This window comes from Cetorhinus maximus, chromosome 7 (assembly GCF_964194155.1).
Source record: "Cetorhinus maximus chromosome 7, sCetMax3.hap1.1, whole genome shotgun sequence".
Classification (NCBI taxonomy): Eukaryota; Metazoa; Chordata; class Chondrichthyes; order Lamniformes; family Cetorhinidae; genus Cetorhinus; species Cetorhinus maximus.
The window spans coordinates 12,627,571-12,647,343 of record NC_135885.1 but is presented as its reverse complement, the minus strand read 5'-3'; the positions used below and the strand labels follow the sequence as shown (position 1 = coordinate 12,647,343).

The 19,773-nt window shown below is 40.2% G+C and overlaps 1 protein-coding gene across 1 annotated transcript in view; it reads right to left on the bottom strand.

Annotated features, from left to right (window-relative positions):
• The window catches only part of prkx (protein kinase X-linked), a 137,311-nt gene that overhangs the window by 45,417 nt on the left and 72,121 nt on the right, over positions 1–19,773 (bottom strand). Inside the window, exons 4-5 of the mRNA XM_078545059.1 lie at positions 10,866–10,985; positions 4,436–4,531 (exon numbers count right to left, since the gene is read on the bottom strand). Coding sequence (XP_078401185.1) covers positions 4,436–4,531; positions 10,866–10,985 — 216 coding nt within the window. The remainder of the gene's footprint in view (positions 1–4,435; positions 4,532–10,865; positions 10,986–19,773) is intronic.

Sequence of the window (19,773 nt, the reverse complement as noted above, 5' to 3'; positions counted from 1 at the left end):
CATTCCTTAGTACTTTTCCATCTACATGCTTCAGGCTTTTATTGTGCATGTTCAGTGTCACCTAATCACTGCACCCTTCCTCTTGCTCTTCCTCAGCTTTGGTGGCAACCTGTATTAAACTAGATCTTCAGCTAAATATTCATCATCTTACATTAACTGTTTAACAGTTAAATCTTAAAGGCATTGAGATGGCTGTCATGGCAGTTATGGTGAGTTGTTACAATTTAAGTGTGTGGCTGAAGAATTGTTCCATTAAGCCTCAGCAGCCCAAACTAACCACCTTAGGGTACTTGTTTCAAACTCACACCTGGAGGAGTTCAGCTTAAGGGCACCTAAAATGTCCACTGAAAGATTTATTACATAAACACTAGCAAATAAGATATGATTCACAAGATAGGTATGCAAGCCTTTGGAGCCGCTGAATATTTTTTCCATGTTAGATATTTAACACTTCTTGTAAGTGGAGATGGTGGAGAAAGGTAGGTGGATTCTACTTCTTAAATTTAAACCTCTATCTGAGTTGGATACTCCAGCCTTGATCAAGCTTTGTAAATGAGGTCAAAAATAAAATCTTCAACTTTTTTTGTTGCAACAATTAAGAATGCAATACTTCAAGCTGCATTTATGAACAATAGCATATAACATTTTCTTGCCTGGAGTGCTTCTTATTCAACACAAGTAGCAATCAGAATTTGACAAAGTCACAAGAGGGCCATATTTTCCGTAGTGAATGCCTATGGTTTTATACAAGGCAGCAGTCTTCGAAATGGATTTCTCATACAGGGCAACTACAGTCCTAATTATCAGTACCCACCATGGTGTTTTTCTATACACAAAACTTTCTCCGCTTCAGCCATTTTAAAGCTTTTTCTCTTAAGCTTCTTTTCATTGAAATATCTTTTATATCCTTCCCTCAAGATACTTTCTAGTAAATGGAAAAGACTGGAGAAACTTGGGCTTTTCACCACTGATATGTGGTATCTGAGAGATGATCTTATAAAAGTATTCCCCATTTAAAGCACGTTCAGAGTGCTTTCATTGTAGCAAGGTTTATAATTCGGGACGTTCCCCAATAGTTCTATTTTCATTTCAATAGCTCCATTTTCATTTTAGCAGTTTCTGTTCAATTGTGTATAAACAAACCACCGCTTCACTGACCCTTCTGCTTCTTTTCCTGCCCGCTCCTCACCCCAACATCCCCCCGCTTCCTGCTCAACTCCCCAACACCCCATTCATAGCTTCCCTCCCTGACACTCCTGCTCAATGCCTTTCTCCCCAAAACCCCTGCTTGTAGCTTCCCTCCTCACTATTTGCCTCCCTTGACCCCACCACTTCTCTCCCCGACCCCCAGCCTTCCCAACCCCCTGCTCGCTGCTTAACTTCTCCGAACCCCTGCTTGCTACTTCTCTCCGCAACCCTCCCACATAACTCCCCCAACTCCTCCTTACCCTTTTCTGAACGACCTTGGTAAGGTGGACATCAAAAGTATGTTTCCTCTTGTGGGTGAGTCCAGAACTAGGGGGTCACTGTTTTAAAATTAGGAATCGCCCTTTTAGGACAGAAATGAGGAGAGAATTTTTCTCTCAGAGTTGTGCAACTTTGGAATTCTCTGCCTCAGGTGGTAGAGGCGGAGGGTCGTTGAATATTTTAGGCAAGGGAATCAAAGGTTACTGGGGTTAGATGGGAACGTGGAGATCGAAACACAAGATCATTAGCCAAGCGGTGAACGAGAGGATGGGGAGAGTGAAGCGGGGAGAGTGAAGCGGCGAGCGAGAGGAAAGTGGCGAATGAGAGGATGAAGAGAAGGAAGCAGCAAGAGGGTGGGGAGGAGGAAGCGGCGAGGAAGAGGATGGGAGGAAGGAAGGGATGAGTGAGAGGGTCAGGAGAGGGAAGCAGTGAACAGGAAGTAACAAGCTGGAGGTAAGTTATTAAGAGTTTGCAAGTTATTAAGATGATTTTTGGGCCAGTTAGGTTCAAGGCAGTCAACAGTATTTTAATGTAACAATCATAGGTCAGGAACATAACCTACCCTTACTACATGGTTTCTTACGGGAAAGTGATTTTTGTTTAGCATGCTGCTTTTTAGAACACACGGAGTGCTAAACGAAGGATAGCTGCACAAGGTTGTACAGTGTTGAAAAGATAAATCCAGAAACGTAAAATAATTACATGAGAGTAGAACAAAGTTCAGAGGTTTAAACCAGTAAAAAGCAAATTTAGGACTAATATCAGGAAGCTTTTCTTCACACAGACTGTGACACACGGAATGGGCTCCCAGATTAAGTGCTAGAGGTGAAAACCCTGAAATCATTTAGAAACAAATAGAAACTGCAATAGAAAGATAATAGACTTTAGTGTCACTTTGGATGAATGAATCAAAATGGGTTGAATGGCTGAATTTTCCTTATTTTAATGCTGTACCATAGCATTGTACGGTTTTGTTTCACTAGTGAGTTGTCAGTGCAACAATTAACCAGGATTATTAATTTTAAGAATTTGGTACTGTTCAAAGAAATGATGGAGTTGTTCAAATATTTTAGTCAAAAATCCAGCTACAAGACATGAATCAAAAATTTTCGGGTTTCCTACTAATGAGACAACAAATTTGAAGTGTTTCCCATGTCATATGCAAGCCAGGCCAGATGCGCTCCAAAATTGCTTAAAAAAACATCTGTTCCAATCTTTTACTGCTCCAACATTTTTCACAAGACGCCTTCCCCTCCATTAATAAAATTAAATTTCTGCCAAACAGTCATCAACATTGTACTATGGATTTGCTGTCGCTTACAACAGCATAGCAGCCTGTCCAGACACATTTGGACTTATTGAACTGCAGTCTCAAAAGTTCTCAAACTCACCTAAATGAATGACTACCTAGCTGGTTTTGTATGCTATGTTACAACATGGAAACCTGGTTTGATCTGCTGTTTTAAACAGACTGCATTTCCTCAGATACAAAGCTCCCTTTGAGATTATTATTCAACGTACCTACACATCATCTTCCCCTCTACTTGATCAACTCACAATAAAAAATATAAGCAGAGAATGAGCAATAAGATCTCAATAAGATCTGTAGCAGATAGAGTACACTGCAAGAAAGGAGCCATACTTCTGCACTGAATTGATGGCAAAACTACTCAATATGCAATCTCAATCTTAAATAGTGTAGGCATGCCTGTCTCTAATAACAAAACCCGAATCCTCTCTTGATTGAGCTGGTTAACAAGCCAACTGGCCTGTATAGTATGTTGTCCACACTACAATATGGTGGGCTTGAACAGGAGGGCGGGAGTGGGTAGGCTGTTTCTTTTTACATTTCTGTAAAGGAAAGGGGGGGGGGGGGGTGCCCTTTGCTCTTCCCCACCTGAACTTCAAATCACCCCCTCCCACCCACGCTGGGCTGCTCGATCCTTCCCAGTCCTAGACCCCCAACTTCCTTAGGTTTGGAGGCCAGGGCTGCCTTCCTCCTGGGCCTGCAGCAGCAGCGCCCGCTACTCAGTTCAGATTGGCTGGCAGCTCTTGAAGGTGGGTCTTCTGTCCCACTGAGGGACAGGCGTCCGATTGTCAGCTTGCTTAGTCTGCCCGCAGCATGTCATAGCCATGGGTGGTCTTCTTTTCCATGTAATGGCTGCCAACCAACTCTTGCAATGGGGAGGGTCTGGCGGAGCAAGAGGTTGCAGCCCCTCCCCCACAACACCCGCCCTGCAAAAATTCCGCCTGACGAGTATACAAATTAGGGCCGGGGATAATCAAATAGGGAGGGGCAAAGGATTAAAGCAGAAAGATGAGAATTTTAAATTGGAGTATTACTGAACTGGGAGTCGATGCCAGTCAGCAAAGGTGATCCTCGGGGCTTGGTGCAAGATAGAATACAGGCAACAAAATTGTACTAAGCTGACGTTCACAAGGCAAGGATGCCATGAGAGCATTGAACAGTTGAATGTGGAGGTGACAAAGGACAAAGGCATGAATGAGAGTTTCAGGAAGTTGGTTGGGGGGGGGGGGGGGGGGGGGAGAGTGGGAGAAGCGGCTTACAAACACAGAAGGCCAAAGACAGACAACTGAAAGGTTTGAGGAGCCAGCAAAGGTGAGCATAAACTTGAGTAAAACGTGGATTTGCTTAACAATAACAGCAAAAACTAGTCATTTTTCCAGCAAGATCTGCAAGTTAACTTGTAAGAATAGAACAAGGGAAAACAGATTCAAAGTTGTAAACAGCAAACAGAACTGAGGTGAGGAAGTTGTCCTTGACATATAGAGTAATCAATACAAGAAATAAACTTCCAGACAGAATGCTAGAAGTGAAAATCCAAAGTTAGTTAACAACTGCATGCTACAACAAGATTCTTTTTTGGATGGACAATCTAGGAATAGCCTGATTGATTCATAATTATTTTGTAATATCCCAATCATTGAAGGGTTTAATTAAACTTACTTCACATAGAAATCGAGGTGTCTTGGGAAGTCCAGCTTTCCAGCAAGAATCTTTTGGTAAATACCAAAAGGGTTGTCATCAAAAAATGGTGGGTAGCTGTAAAAGATATCACACAAAATGAATGGATTGTAAGAAAACTTATCAAAGCAAATTATGTTATCTGATAAATGCCAAGGGGTCTTCAGCAGCAGTACAACAGAGGCGATTGTGAATCAACACTCTGTTTGACACTTCACCCAGTTTCCTTCCCCATCGAATAGCAAAGCAAATTTATGAAACAGTTAACTGTTTTATGAAAATTTATCACTCCTTCCAGTACTGGTTACTGGCAATTTAGTGAAAACATGATCTTTTAATCTTGGCTACTTGGAAATAAAGTCTCTTCTCCCCATCTCTGTGCCAGTTGCAAGTTGACAGACTGAAATACGTTTGGGAAATCTGGCACTAAACACTGGATTGAAAGGCCACAGAACAAAATGCCAATAAATCTTCACAACTTCAGAATCTCATTCACAAAAGTTGTAAGGAAATGTGGATTAAGACATGAAAATGCCTCTCATGCTGTTAAAACATTCTTCAGAAATCAAGGTCAAATTGAGATTAGGGTCAAAGGTACACCTTAGAATCATAGAATGGTTACAGTATAGGGGGAGGCCATTCGGCCCATTGTGCGCACCAGCTCTTTACAAGAGCAATTCATCTAGTGCCACTCCCCTGCCTTTTCCCTTCAGCCCTGCAAACGTTTCCTCTTCAGATAATGATCCAATTCCCTTTTGAAAGCCACAATCGAATCTGCCTCAACCACATAGATAGTGCATTGCAGACCCTAAACACTTGCTGCATAAAAAAGTTTCTCCTCATGTTGTCTTTGCTTCTTTTGACAATCACTTTAAATCAGAGTCTGCTGGTTCTCAGTCCTTCCACCATCTTGGGAACAAAGCATTGTGGATTTTAAAATGCACATGCCTTTCCATTACACTTGACCTGGGAGTGACTCATGCATAAACTTTGTGCAAAATGTGGGAAATATTGATTTCTTAACCCTGACGTTTCTCACCTTAAAACAAAACAGCTTTAGAAGTATTCATGCAAAATTAAGCACATCATGTTAAATTACAGCAAAACCTTATAGCAGGTACATTGTCCTAGGTTTCAATGTGAACCAATTTACGCAATGTAACCTGTACTCATCGTACATTTGTTTTAAATGAAAATTGCAGAATTACTGCTGAAATGAGAAAGCAATAAGGATCAGCTTCAGTCTTTGGAAGTTTGAAAGAGAGAAGAATTATCTTCTGACCAGAATTTTCATAGCAGTGAAATCAAGGAAATGTCAAAGCTTTTATTAACAAATCAAAACCGAGCACACATAGCATGAAATCTGCACCAGAACACTTGACTCTGGGCAAAGCACGTACATCTAACTGGTTGGTCATCAATAACTATTCCTCAGGGGTAGAAGGCTGTATATCTAAATCCAACATATTTCTTTCCCTAATTACTAGAAATGGCTATTTATTATACCTGTTATTTATGGTATGGCGTTTAAGAAATTATTCAGAGCTCTGTCATTTGTAAAAATCTGTAATCATTTTATACGGCATGATTCTTTACCACTCAACCACATCTTGTTATATACGATTCAAAAAATCTTCTTGAAGGTCAGAAGTTCAGCAACTTTACAACTACTGCTTTTTGGTATTTGCCTGGACTTTAGGCCCAAAGGCCAATGAAATAAACAATGCTCAATATTGACATCAAGTAAACTGAAGTCTTGCACATTCCAATTCTAAAAGCGTAACATTTGTCTAGCTTGCTACCAAAATAGTCACTCAGTTGTATAAGGATAGGAAATAGCAGTTAGCTTTGGCAGTGACGACATTCCATGAATGAATAAAAAGGGTGAAGGGGGGGGGATTTAAATTCGTCACTCATTGTTTTCTAGTAACTCTTGCCTGAATGCATGTGTTCATCAATGCTGCACAAGGATCCATGGGTCTGTTGCAACAAAAACGCTTCTAACATGTTGTCCATGCTCATCCATGAAAAATGATCATGTAGGCAAGGCACCAAAGCTGTCAATACCAGCTGGTGTACCCAGCATATCAGTGCCATCTTTAGAGAGGAGAGAGCTGACAAACCAAATGATATTGATACACTATGAGGGGTGGTTTACTAAGTACATGAAGATATTGAAACCAAATGCAAAATTCTAAAATTTCAAAACACAATGAGTAGGGGGAAAAAATGAACAGATGTACCAAAATTTAACTGATCCTAAATATCCCCAAACAAAAGTGTTATTAACCTTTTCATAGCATTATGGTGCTGCTACTTGGTATATTTGCATAACAGACAGCTGAAATCATCCTCAGTTATGCCAAAGACTAACAGCTAAGAGCTGATACGTTATTTTAACTGAAAAACTGCAAATTTTCAGGTCAATACCAAGAGACACATCCAAATAATTAACTTGCCATTAAACTAAAATAGAGCAGTACATGGATTACCCAGTTGAAACTGAATAGTTATAAACCAGAACAAATATTTTCAAAAAGGATGTTAAAATGGTCACAACTGAATCCAACTATGGAAACGTTCAACAGTAAACAAGCCAATAAACTGGTTATGTGTAAAGAATGCTTGGCAGGGGAAAGAGAATGAAGGACATAAAACTGAATAGACGGAGACAAGATGGAAAAATACAGACAGGGAAACCTTGAAAATGATGATCTAGCAAGACGGAAACAGAGAATATAGAAAGAACTCTTCACCACCTAGGGACATCCTGAAGCAACTTATAGACAGTAAAGTACTTTTGAAATGTAGTCACTGTTGTAATGTAGGAATTCAAAAGGAAATTAGATGGACATTAGAGGGAAATAAACTTACAGGACCAGGGGGATAGAGAGGAGAATTGTACTGTTCTGATTTTTCCACAGAGAACCAGCATGGGCCAATGGTCCCCTTCTGCACCATAACAGCTCTATGACTATGAAATGAAGGTCCCACAAACAGCAACATGATAATAAGCAGATCATCTGTTTGAGCGATACTGGTCGAGGGATAAATATAGGCCAGGACACCAGGGATAACTTCCCTGCTCTTTTTTCCAATAGTGCCTTGGGATTTTTTTTAAACTTCTAGCTGAGGAGGCAGGCATTTTTCCAAACAATTTCATTTGTGTTATAAGTTTCTTCTCTTGCACATGTGCGCAAGTTCATGTTCACCAAAAAGAGTTTAAGGTGGTGTCGGTATTACTTTGCTGAACTAATAATCCAGTGAACATGAGTTCAAGGCAAACCATGACAGCTTGAGAATTTGAATTCAGTTTAAGAAATATACCAATGAGAAGCTGGTATCAGTAAAAGTTATAAAAAAACTCAAATGATTTGTCATGTCCTTTATGGAAGGAAACATTCTGTCCTTAGCCAGTCTGCCTATTTATCTTTCCAGTTCCACACACAGCTGTTTGATTCTTACCTGCCCTCCGAAGTTACTTAGAAAGCCACGCAGTTACTTTCTCAGGGCAACAAGGGATTGCCAATAATTGCTAGCCTATGATACCCACATCCTAAAAGCTGACTCAACACTTGCCGTGACTTAGCAGATTCACCAGTGCAATAGTCCAGAGAATTATGTTGGCAACTCAAGTATAACAAAAAACTACAAAGTGCCTTTTTTCTAAAATTCAGGGATTAGTTGTAAACTCTAGACAGTAAGCCATACACTCATGCACATTCCAACTGAAAGCAGATGTACAGCAATCCAAGCAATTTTTTGTAAACTATTCTGAAAGTCACCAGCTTTTATAGGAATAAACAATTGCACGTTCCAAATAATAGTAATTTGCATCCTCCAATTGGTACACCTGCTGCCAAATGTTTTCCAAAGAACTTACAGGCCATAAACACCCTACATTTAGCCTTGCAATCCATAACACATTTTTATGACTTGATTCTGGAAAGTTTCCTGGCAAATGCACATTTTACTGAACAAACAGATGAAGTTTTGAAGAGGGTCGTAGAGGAGGAGAGGGGAATTCATTAAAAAAAAGACCTTCAGAAACCTTGTTGCTTTCTTATTAAACTCTCGTACACTGATTTTTTAAAAAAAAATTAATTCATGGGATGTGGGCATCGCTGTCTAGGCCAGCATTTATTGCCCATTCCTAATTGCCCTTGAGAAGGTGGTGGTGAGCTGCCTTTTTGAAATATCAGTTTTTTTCTTTTAGAACATAGTCATTTAACCTTAACGTGTTTGTACTACGTGAAAAATGCTCAAGGATTCTATCGCTGATTAATTTTTCAGGAATATTTATTATTGTTTGTAGGATTATAAATTATCTCAATAGCACCCACATAGTGCCTTTAACAGTACAAAAAAACCCAAGACACTTCATGCGAGCATTATCAAACAAAATTTTACATAGTATACCAAACTATATCAGTGCCAACACAAAAAAAGGTGTTTGACTTAATGTCTGAAAGTGCCCAATGTATTAAAAAATCCTCAATTGTAAAATGGCTTTGTATATGGCTGGCTTGCTGTTTTACCATACAGCATTGCCAACAACATTTTATTTTTCATTACGGCCAAGCTTTGCCATATAACTTTAAATCATTTACTTCCAAGATATATATGTGCTTAGAAACGTCTATAGCAATTTTGATTATCAATCAAAATGATTGGGATCCTCATCTTCCCTCATAACCATTATCAAGGGTCCCAAATTCAAGGTTAACCAAGTTCCAAATTCTATTTGAGCCAAATTTTATCCTCATCCAACATTCTCACCTGCTTAATTTTTAGCAAGAGTTACTGGATAGCGATCAAGTGTGGAACTCTGGTCAGTGTTTCCTTCCCCTAACCTAGTGCACCAAAACTACACTGCCATGAGACTGTTAGCCCGGGGTAACTCAGCAAAGACCCAGAGTTAAGTCTAACCTTTGTGATTCAGTACCACACCGGTTATTGCTCACATTTAACAAGCCATTGGGGAAGCTCATTAAGGGTCTTAGACAGTGGCTCACTGCCCATTCCACTTAACAGGTCGTTTGTCAAGTATTGTGTAGAGTTTAGCTTTCTGGAGTAGGGGTATAGTAGTTTTCTCAAAGCAAAGAAATAACACTGCTAATGTTTTGCCTGATTCCTAACCTCAATAATCAATTTAGTTTTATTCATTGCTGAAAGGAGAGAAGCTTATTGTCTTGCACTCATCAAGGACAAACGCAAGAATGCCAACTACAGGAGAAAAAGGTACTCATTGATTGGCCGAGGCACTGCCATGGAGAAAGCAATGAGCAACTCTAAGCTCCAGAGTAATTCAAAATAGACACAGGGCTTGAATACATGCCTTTTATTTGCAGGGAACAAGTCCCTGCATATGAATGTATGTTGCTCCTAGCGAGCGTAAATGAGCCACATTACGATCTTGGCTGATTATCTTAAATTGGTTGTTAGTGTAGCTATTAGCAAACTCAGGATTGTTCAGCAATCGCAGAATCACAGCTGACAGTGGACGTTTTGTTTGGAATTTTGCAAGCACAGGCTGATAAGTAGTCTGTGCTCTTCCTACTACAAACAACTGAAGGAACATGCAGTTTCATTCAATGAGCCAATTGTTTGGGCGTATGACCTATGTACCTGGCATCACACTGGCACTGAAATTCATATGCAATGTTGATCAATTGCATAGTATTTTCCAATAGGTTGCCTGCTTCAGTCTAAAAAGACATTCTACCTAGCACACAATTGAGCAATGGCATGTTTGAATTTCAGTGCTGGTGTGATGTTGGGTACATAGGCTGTGCGTACCAGTGAATGGCTGATCGAATCAAACACAATGTTAATTTGGCTATTTATAATAGCCGTTAACAGTGCAGACTGTACTCAACTAGCCCGCACTTGCAAAACCCAAAACAAAATTTCTGTTAGATGTGATTCTGCAATTGGGCAGTACTTGCTGAACGTGGATCATTTACGTTATTAGACGTGACATACATTCATACACAGGGGCCTGTTCTCTGTAGACAGAAGGAATATGTTCAAATGTTGCGCCTATTTTGAATTACTCGGGAGCTTGGGGAGCCTATAGCCCCTTTTTGCTTTCTCCACAGCAACACCTTGGTCAATCAGGATCGATTTGTTAACCAATAATCACCTTTTTCTCCTGTAGAATAAATTATTGTGATGGTTTGAAATTTGGCATTCTTGTGTTTGTCCTGATGGGTGCAGGACAAAAAGCATTGGCAATATATCTTTCTTTTCAGCAATATTCAAGTTCTGTACTATCAAGTGACAGTTTTATTTCCAAAAATTACCTTTTTAGGTAACCCCAAGATTTAGTATTGTCAAACAACAGCAATTACAAGTCTTTGCAACATTATGAATTTGAGGGAATAACTGAAAAATCTCCAAAAACACTTACCCTGAAAGCATTTCAAACATCAGCACACCTAATGCCCACCAGTCCACGGCTCTCCCATGGCCTTTACTCTGTATAACTTCTGGTGCAAGATATTCTGGTGTCCCACAGAGTGTCCATGTTCTAACAAAAGGGAAAAAAGGAAATATTCTCACTTATTTTGGTAAAAAGAGTATCAGAGCAAACCACTGTTACTGGTGAAACAGGTCAATGTACAATGATCAAAATATCATCAAAGAATAAACGCAGCTATGTACAGCTTGAGTGGCTTAATTATATAATGGATATCTGTTATTTCAAAAGGTAAAATTGCTCTAAAATGTTTGCTGGGCAATGGAACACTCTTCTACTTTTGGCTCTCAGTGCCAGCACTAAGCAGGTTGGTACATTCAGGTTCAAGGGTGGAATGCCCACAATTCCTAATACGCAATGCATTCTGAATTGCGTCTCCTGCTGCATTGGCAGAGAAGTTCCACTTCCTAAATGAGTTGGGTTTGTGCCTTCAATGAATGACTGGAAACTAACCAGATAGTTTGGAGCAGAAGTTATTATCACACTGTGACTCACTGTTAACATGGCAGAGCCTAAGGACCTATATAATGAAACTTTCCTGGGATGCAAAGTGAATTATTAGCCTAGATGCTGCATTGCACATTGAGCCACTCGGAATTTCTCCGCCCCCATAATATACAGGAACAAACATTGACACACTCTTAATCCTTCTAATAACTCATCTTTATACATTTTTTTTTAAAAACATACTTTTATACCACCTTACATTAACAAAATATTACAAGATGCATTACTGCAGGAGAGACAATGGACAGAAGTTGAATAGAATTAGGGAAGGTGGCCGAAAACAGTCACAGGTGAGTGTTACAGTTTGGGTTCTCTCCAAACTTTGTGCTCAAAGAAGAAAACAGTTTCCAGGAACAGATTTACAATTCCCATGATCTGCAATTTACATCCATTTGTGTACCATAGATGGAGCAGTTTGTCACAGGATCTTTTTTTGTTCCATCAGCAACAGCTTCTCTTCCTGTCTCAAACCTCCAGAGTCTCCAAGCCACATATCCTGGGTCCTACCCATTTTCTTATTGACAGAATGTTCGCCCATGGTACCACCCACAGGCACAAGACCAGTCTTCATATTAATGCTGACAACACCCAGCTCTATCTCACCACTATCTCTCAACCTCAACTACCTCTTTCCTGTCAGGTTGGCTGTCTGACAGCTAATTTTGGAGGAATGATAGCTTCCTCGAAGGCTGGGAAAATCAACGTCATCATTTTGGCTCCTGCCATAAACTCTTTCCTGTGTCACTGATTGCATTTTCCTCCCTGGCTACTTGCTATGGTTGAAATAGACCATGCAAAATCTTCATGCCCTGTATGACAAAATGCACAAAGTTAAGAATGTGCAATGAATGCTGGTAGCAATATCCGCATCAGCAGAATGAACCATAAGGTTTCAAAAGCCAATATCCATCCATTCATTGTCAACATCTCCTACTTTGATCTGCACAACATCACCTGTCTCCACCAATATCACAGCTCCTCCACCATTAAAACCTTATTCTCTATGCCTTTGTGACCCATAGATTCAACTAACACAATGACTTATCGTCTACAAACTTTAACTTGCCCAAAATGCAGCTTTCCATGTACAGTTGCAGATTCTTGCTCACCTACCTATCCATATCTATCTATCCGTAGTGGTCTATGTTACCTCGTTGTTCCTGAACATATTAAACTCTAGGGCCACATCTTCAAGCCCCTCCGGCTACCATGCTCTACCACAATGCGGCAACCTCTTCTTCCTCAAATGCCCTTAAGTCTTCTGATCCAGCCTCATGTTCTCCCATTTTCACCTCTGGATGCATGGCTTGAAATGAACAGGGCACTAAGCCCACTGGGTGCCCACTGACCAAGCTGTTGTGGTGGAGGATAGAAAAGCATCTGCAGCACACTGCTTCTGGTGCAACAAGTCAATAAGAGCACAAGACACAGGGGGGTCTTCAAAATAAGTTATTCCATAGAACATCTGTATTTTACAGAATTGTCCTATTATACTACTGTAGAAATTATACTTTAACACATTGTATAACTTGTATTCCAGAGAGAATGCTTCTTGAATCCCCAGGCTAGCAAAAGATTTCTAACAACGACTGAATTGATACAGTATTAATGCTCTTTTCAAGAAGAGAACTAGGCTAATATAAATTTCAAATAAATCAGCAATAATTAAAAGGTTGCAAATATATTGATAATTGTCAGTTTAATGATTAGAAAGCCCCCTATTCTAAATTCTGAAAGCTTAGTGGAAAATTTCAACAGTCAATGATAATTAAGTTATTTAAATCTACACTTGTAAGAAAAGCGATAGCTCCAATGAATGCAATTGTACGAGAAACCTAAAATGAATGCATTCCAAACTCCACTGGGTGAGTATTCTTCACAAGGAATGTTAAAGTACTGAAGCAGCAACTTGGCCCACTATGGCTATGTTCTGGTTTCCTGAAAAAGTTAATCTTTCCATAAATCCTTTTGAATTTTTATTCTTCAAATATTTATCTAGTTCCCTTTTAGGGATTATAAAGTCTCAGAGATCAGCAATGGTCATCAGCGTATTAGTGGGAGGCATAATTGGGAAATTTGCAGATGACACAAAAATTGGCCATGTAGTTGACAGTGAAGAGGATAGCTGTCGATTCCAGAATGATATCAATGGTTTGGTTGAGTGGGCAGAGAAGTGGCAAATGGAATTCAATCTGGAAAAGTGTGAGGTAATGCATTTGGGGAGGGCAAACAAAGCAAAGTAATACTCAATAAACAGAAAGTGGTTGAGGAAGTGAGACACCTTGAAGTGCATGTCCAAAGGTCCTTAAAGGTGGTAGAACAGATGGGCAAGGTGATCAACAAAGCATATGGAACATTTTCCTTTATTGGGCGAGGTATTGAATATGAAAGCAGGGATGTAATGATGAACTGTATAAAACGCTGGTTAGGCCACAGCTAAAGTTTTGTGAACAGTTCTGGTCACCACATTATAGGAAGGGCATAACTGCTCTGGAAAGAGAGTGCAGAGGAGATTTACAAGAATGCTGCCAGGGCTCGAAAACTGCAGCTATGAGGAGAGATTGGATAGGCTAGGGCTTGTTTTCCTTAGAACAGAGGCGGCTAAGGGGTGATTTAATTGGGGTGTACAAAATTATACGGGCCTAGATAAGGTTGACAGGAAAGACTCATTTCCCCTAACTGAGGGGTCAATTACCAGGGGGTATAGATTTAAGATGATTGGTAGAAGGGTTAGAGGAAACATGAGGAAAAACTTTTTCACCCAAAGGGTGGTGGGCATCTGGAAATCACTGCTTAAGTTGGTGGTTGAGGCTGAAATGCTCAATTCATTTAAAAGGCACCTGGATCTGCATCTGAAGTGCTGTAACCTGCAAGGCTATGGACCAGCTTCTAGAGAGTGGGGTTAAAATGAGCGGCTAGTTCCTTTTTCTCTATTTGGCCAGTGCAGACACTATGGGCTGAATGGCCTCTTTCTGCACTTTCTGTAGCTTTTCTATGGTTCTAACCTGAAGTACAAAGCTACAAAACCAGTTTATTTTTTACAGCAGTATATATTTATAACAATCAAGCCCTTTCAAAATAGAAAAACATAATCTGATACAGGTGTTGATGTAAAATATTATTGATTCATAGAATGATTACAGCACAGGAGGCCTTCGGCCTGTCATGCCTATGCCGCTCTGTACAAGCGCCACTCACCTAGTCCCACACTCCCACCTTCACCCCATAGCTCTGTAAATTTTTCACTTCAGGTAATTATCCAAATCTCTTTCAAAGTCATGAATGAATCTGCTGCCATCACACTCTCAGGCAGTGAATTCCAGATCTTAATCAGTAGCTGTGCAAAAATTTTCATTCGTGGGGTGTGGGCGTTATTGCCCATCCCTAATTTCCCTTGTTCAGAGAGCATTTTTTAAAGAAAGAGTCAACCACATTACTGTGGACCTAGAGTCACATGTAGGCCAGACTAGGTGAGGTCAGCAGATTTCCTTCCCTAAAGGACACTAGTGAACCAGATGGATTTTTATGACAATCGACAATGGTTTCATGGTCATCATTAGACTTTTAATTCCTGATATTTATTTGAATTCAAATTACACCATCTGCCGTGGTAGGATTCAAACCCGTGTTCCCAGAGCTTTACCCTGGGTCTCTGGATTACCAGTCCCGTGGCAATATTTCTTCGCCAATGCCTCCCCATATGTGGGGAGGCTGTGTAAAAATGATTTTCTTCATGTCACTGCTGCTTCTTTTGTTAGTCACCATAAATTGGTGTCCTCTAGCTCTCGATCCTTCCACAAATGGGAACAGTTTCTCTCCATTTACTCTGACCAGGTCCCTCATGATTTTGAAAACCTGATGAGTGCAAGTTGAAAAGCTTTGACACCATGACTCTCGTTTCAACAATATTCAAAATACACTATTGAGGGAAAAAGGGGTGGGTTGAAAGTTTAATAGGGTAAATTACAGATGATTAATAATAAACTTTCAAAGAGAACAGAACAAGACCCCAGGTTTTTGAATCTCAAATATTATTGCTAACAAGTCAAAATGCCTAAACATACTACCAACTAAAATGCCATCAGCACAAATGACACTCAATTCTGAGATTGTTGTCAATTAAACTGTGTTGCAGCAAATTTAAACTACAAGCCAGATGCCCAAGAATTCTACTATCCTTCAATTAATCACACCTATCCCATATACCAATACGGTTTTAAATAAAATTTACCATGTACACAAAATATATATCGCTCAGTTTTACATGTAACAATATTATTTTTAAATACAATTTTTTAAAAGAGAATAATTATAGGAGTTATTTATACCAGCATAAATGTAGTCACAATGATGCTAAAGTGGTACATGCACATTCAAATTCTTAACTGAGATTACAACATCGATTTTCAGCATAAAACACACTATAACCTATGGTTAAGAAAAAGGGACAATTAACAACACCAGTTTTGGGGTTTTAAAATTATGTTTAACATGGTCTTGATCTGAATATAACTAACCTTATCGGTTTCAGTGCAGGGCTATAACACCATCTGGTGTTAGAATAAGTAAAGTGCATACTTTACGGTCACCTAAATCATCTCAAAGAGCTCTGCTGATCAGCTAACAGTTGTCTTGCTACAGGACTCAGCCATTGACTGAGTATTTCTTAACATAAAAAATATTTCTTGACTAGATTATCAAATTAGAAAATTCTCCCAACGGTAACATTATGAAGTGGGTTTGAATTCCCCTTCCTCAAATTCACTTGGCTCAAACATGGACAAAAGAGCTAAACTCCCGAGGTGAGGTGAGAATGACTACTCTTGACATCAATGCAGCATTTGACCGAGTTTGGCATCAAGACCCCAAGCAAAACTAGAGTCAATGGGAATCAGGGGGAAAACTCTCTGCTGTTTGGAGTCATACCTAGCACAAAGGGAGATGGTTGTGTTGTTGGAGGTCAATCATCTCAGCTCCAGGGCATCACTGCAGGAGTTTCTCTGAGCAGTGTCCTAGGCCCAACCATCTTCAGCTGCTTCATCAACAATCTTCTTTCCATCATAAGGTCAGAAGTGGGGATGTTCGCTGATGATTGCACAATGTTCAGCACCACTTGCGACTCCTCAGATAATGAAGCAGCCCATGTCCAAATACGGCAAGACCTGGACAATATCCAGGCTTGGGCTGACAAATGGCAAGTACCATTCGTGCCACACAAGTGTCAGGCAATGACCATCTCCAACAAGAGAGAGTCCAACAAGAGAGAGTCCAACCATAGCCCCTTGATATTCAATGGCATTACCATCACTGAATGCTCCACTATCAACCCATGTCTGCTGTGCTCAGAGGGAATCTCAGCCTTTCGGCTCCCCTCCGCCCGGCTCTGCTCGGCCAGCGGGCCCGACTCCGCCCGGGAGATCAGCACCGCGGAGTCGGTGACTGGATTCAGTGTAATGTCAGCTGTGATTCTGATCCCTGCAACCTTGTTTCTGGTTCACATTGACAACTTCAAGAAGCGGGAGTGAAGGAGTGTCTGCAGCCTGACCAAGAAACCAAAAGCTCAAACTTTAACACTCCACTGTCTCTCCCCTTGAGCTGTCTCTCTGGAGATCAACATTCCAGCCGTGTCTCTCAGAACCATTCTTTACTGCAATGTTAAACATTTCCTTTGTCACTTGATGCTGTAGCTGATGTCAGTTACAAAAAAGTTATTTTAAAATGTAAAAAAAAATCAACATCCTGGGGGTTACCAGTGACCAGAAGCTGAATTGGACTAGCCATATAAACACTGTGGCTACAAGAGCAGGTCAGAGGCTAGGAATAGTGTGACAAGTAACTCATCTCCTGACTCCCCAAAGCCTGTCCACCATCTACAAGGCACAAGTCAGGAGTGTGATGGAATACTCTCCACTCGCCTGGATGAGTGCAGCTCCCACAACACTTAAGAAGCTTGACACCGTCCAGGACAAAGCAGCCCGCTTGATTAACACCACATCCACAAACATTCACTCCCTCTACCACTGACTCACAGTAGCAGCAGTGTGTACCATCTAGAAGATGCACTGCAGGAATTCACCCAGGCTCCTTAGACAGCACCTTCCAAACCCACGACCACTTCCACCTAGAAGGATAAGGGCAGCAGATAGATGGGAACACCACCACCTGCAAGTTCCCCTCCAAACCTTTCACCATCCTGGCTTGGAAATATATCGCCATTCCTCCACTGCCGCTGGGTCAAAATTCTGGAACTCCTTTCCTAACAGCACTGTGGGCATAACTACACCACATGGACTGCAGCAGTTCAAGGCAGCAGCTCACCACCACCTTCTCAAGGGCAACTAGGGATGGACAATAAATGCTGGCCCAGCCACAAAGCCCACATCCCGTGAATGAATTTAAAAAAAAAAGCTATAATTTTACTCCTTAGATATTTGGGTAATTCAAGTCCACCAAAAATAAATTCTTAAACAAGTAACCAAATTTCAGATCACACAATCCTTTGGTCAGATACTTAGATTCGGCTAATAGTCTCAGATTAATTATTCAGAAATAATGGCCCAGAATTTGCAGGAGCATCAATGTCTGTTTTGTTAGATCTCCTTCTTAAACATTCAGCTGGAAAATCCTTGTGCTGGAAGTGTGAGCCAATAACCATGCAGTAAAGACAATGGGCCATCTGGGACCTTGATGAATGATGGGACCAACAGTTTGCCTTAACCTATGAGATTTAAAATGAGAAAAAGAAACAGGAATGACAGAGAAGGAAATAGAGTGAATTAAAGTTATATCTGGTACTGAAAGAGGGATAGAAAGGGAAAGTAAGATTGGATTTGGAGAGAGAAAAAGAGGCAGAAAGAAATAGAAAGAAAAAAGTAATTTAAACATTTAAAAACCTTTAGGAACAATTTACTACCGCAAGGAATAAATACTGTTTCTTTCCATGGCTGCAGAGTTTGAGTCGTATTGCAGGAACAGGAATTCCATCATTAAAAGTGTCGTAACATCATTCTTTCAAATTTCTGCAGTGCACTTGATTTGCTTTAACAGCGCAAACGCAGAAATTTCTTGAGACTCAAGGGACGTTGCCAAAAGGTTGCCGTTTTCACAGAGCATGACTGAGCTACGCAAATCATCTGGCAATTTGTGCTATTCACAATTCATGGGGTTCCTCTTCCTCACCACAAATTGCTGGATTAGTTACACACTAATAAGTGCGCGTATTAAATTCACCATTATTTTAGCCCAATGTTTTTTCTTGACCCCACAAGAAATTTGCTGAGCCCTTCATTTTAAAATGGGCTTTGTTAGAATATCATGCATACTAATTCTGCAAGAGTTAGAAAGCACACACATACTCCGTATCAAACTGCAGGATGAAATTCCTGAATACCACAGAATAAATGTCAACTTTATATAAAACTGGTATTGTTTCAACATCTAAATCTGCTTTACAATGATTGTAGCCAACAAACACACTGCTCTCAAACTTGGATAAAGCAGATCACTCCCAGTGTTTACTCAATTGCACAACAGTGTTCTGTTAACCAACATACAAATGGTTAATGTTAAAGAACAGCTCACACTTTATTAACTTTAAAAATTTAGATGCAATTCAGCAGAACAGGAAAATCTGTTTCGTTTCCCACCACTTATATCATGGCTATTGTGAAGTTGGAGTATGAAACAACCTCTTCCACATTTGATACACAAACCAAAAGTTGACATATGATTTCCTTCACTAGGATTTGAACATTTAAAGTAACCACTGAAAACTGTGTACGGTACATCTCAATATTACAAGATTAGTTTGTATCAAATAATATTCAAAGAATACATGGGCTTTGCTCCTTCAGTTTAGTATGTCTGAACCTCCAAACAAGCTAGCAAATTAACAGGTTTGTTTTTAAATCTACATATTTGATATTATCTGCATCAACCACTTTCATTTAAATAATGCCTTTAACATAGTAAAACTGACACCAAGCCAAAGGATGAGATATTCAGACAGGTGACCAAAAACTTGATCAAAGAGGTAGCTTTAAGGAACATTTTAACAGAGGAGACCAATGGGGAGACAGAGGTTTAGGGAGCATTGGTGGGTGATGGAAGCCGGGCAGAGGGCAGAGTTAGAAGAATGCAGAACTCTCTGAAGATTATATAGGATTGAAGGAGATAGGGAAGTGTGAGGCCACAGAAGGATTTGAACACAAGCATGAGAATTTTAACACCAAGGCGCATTGGTGGTCTGGGAGCCAATATAGCTCAGCGAGCACAGGGATGATGGGTGACTGGGGCTTGTCGTGAGTTAGAATATGGACACTTATTGAACATA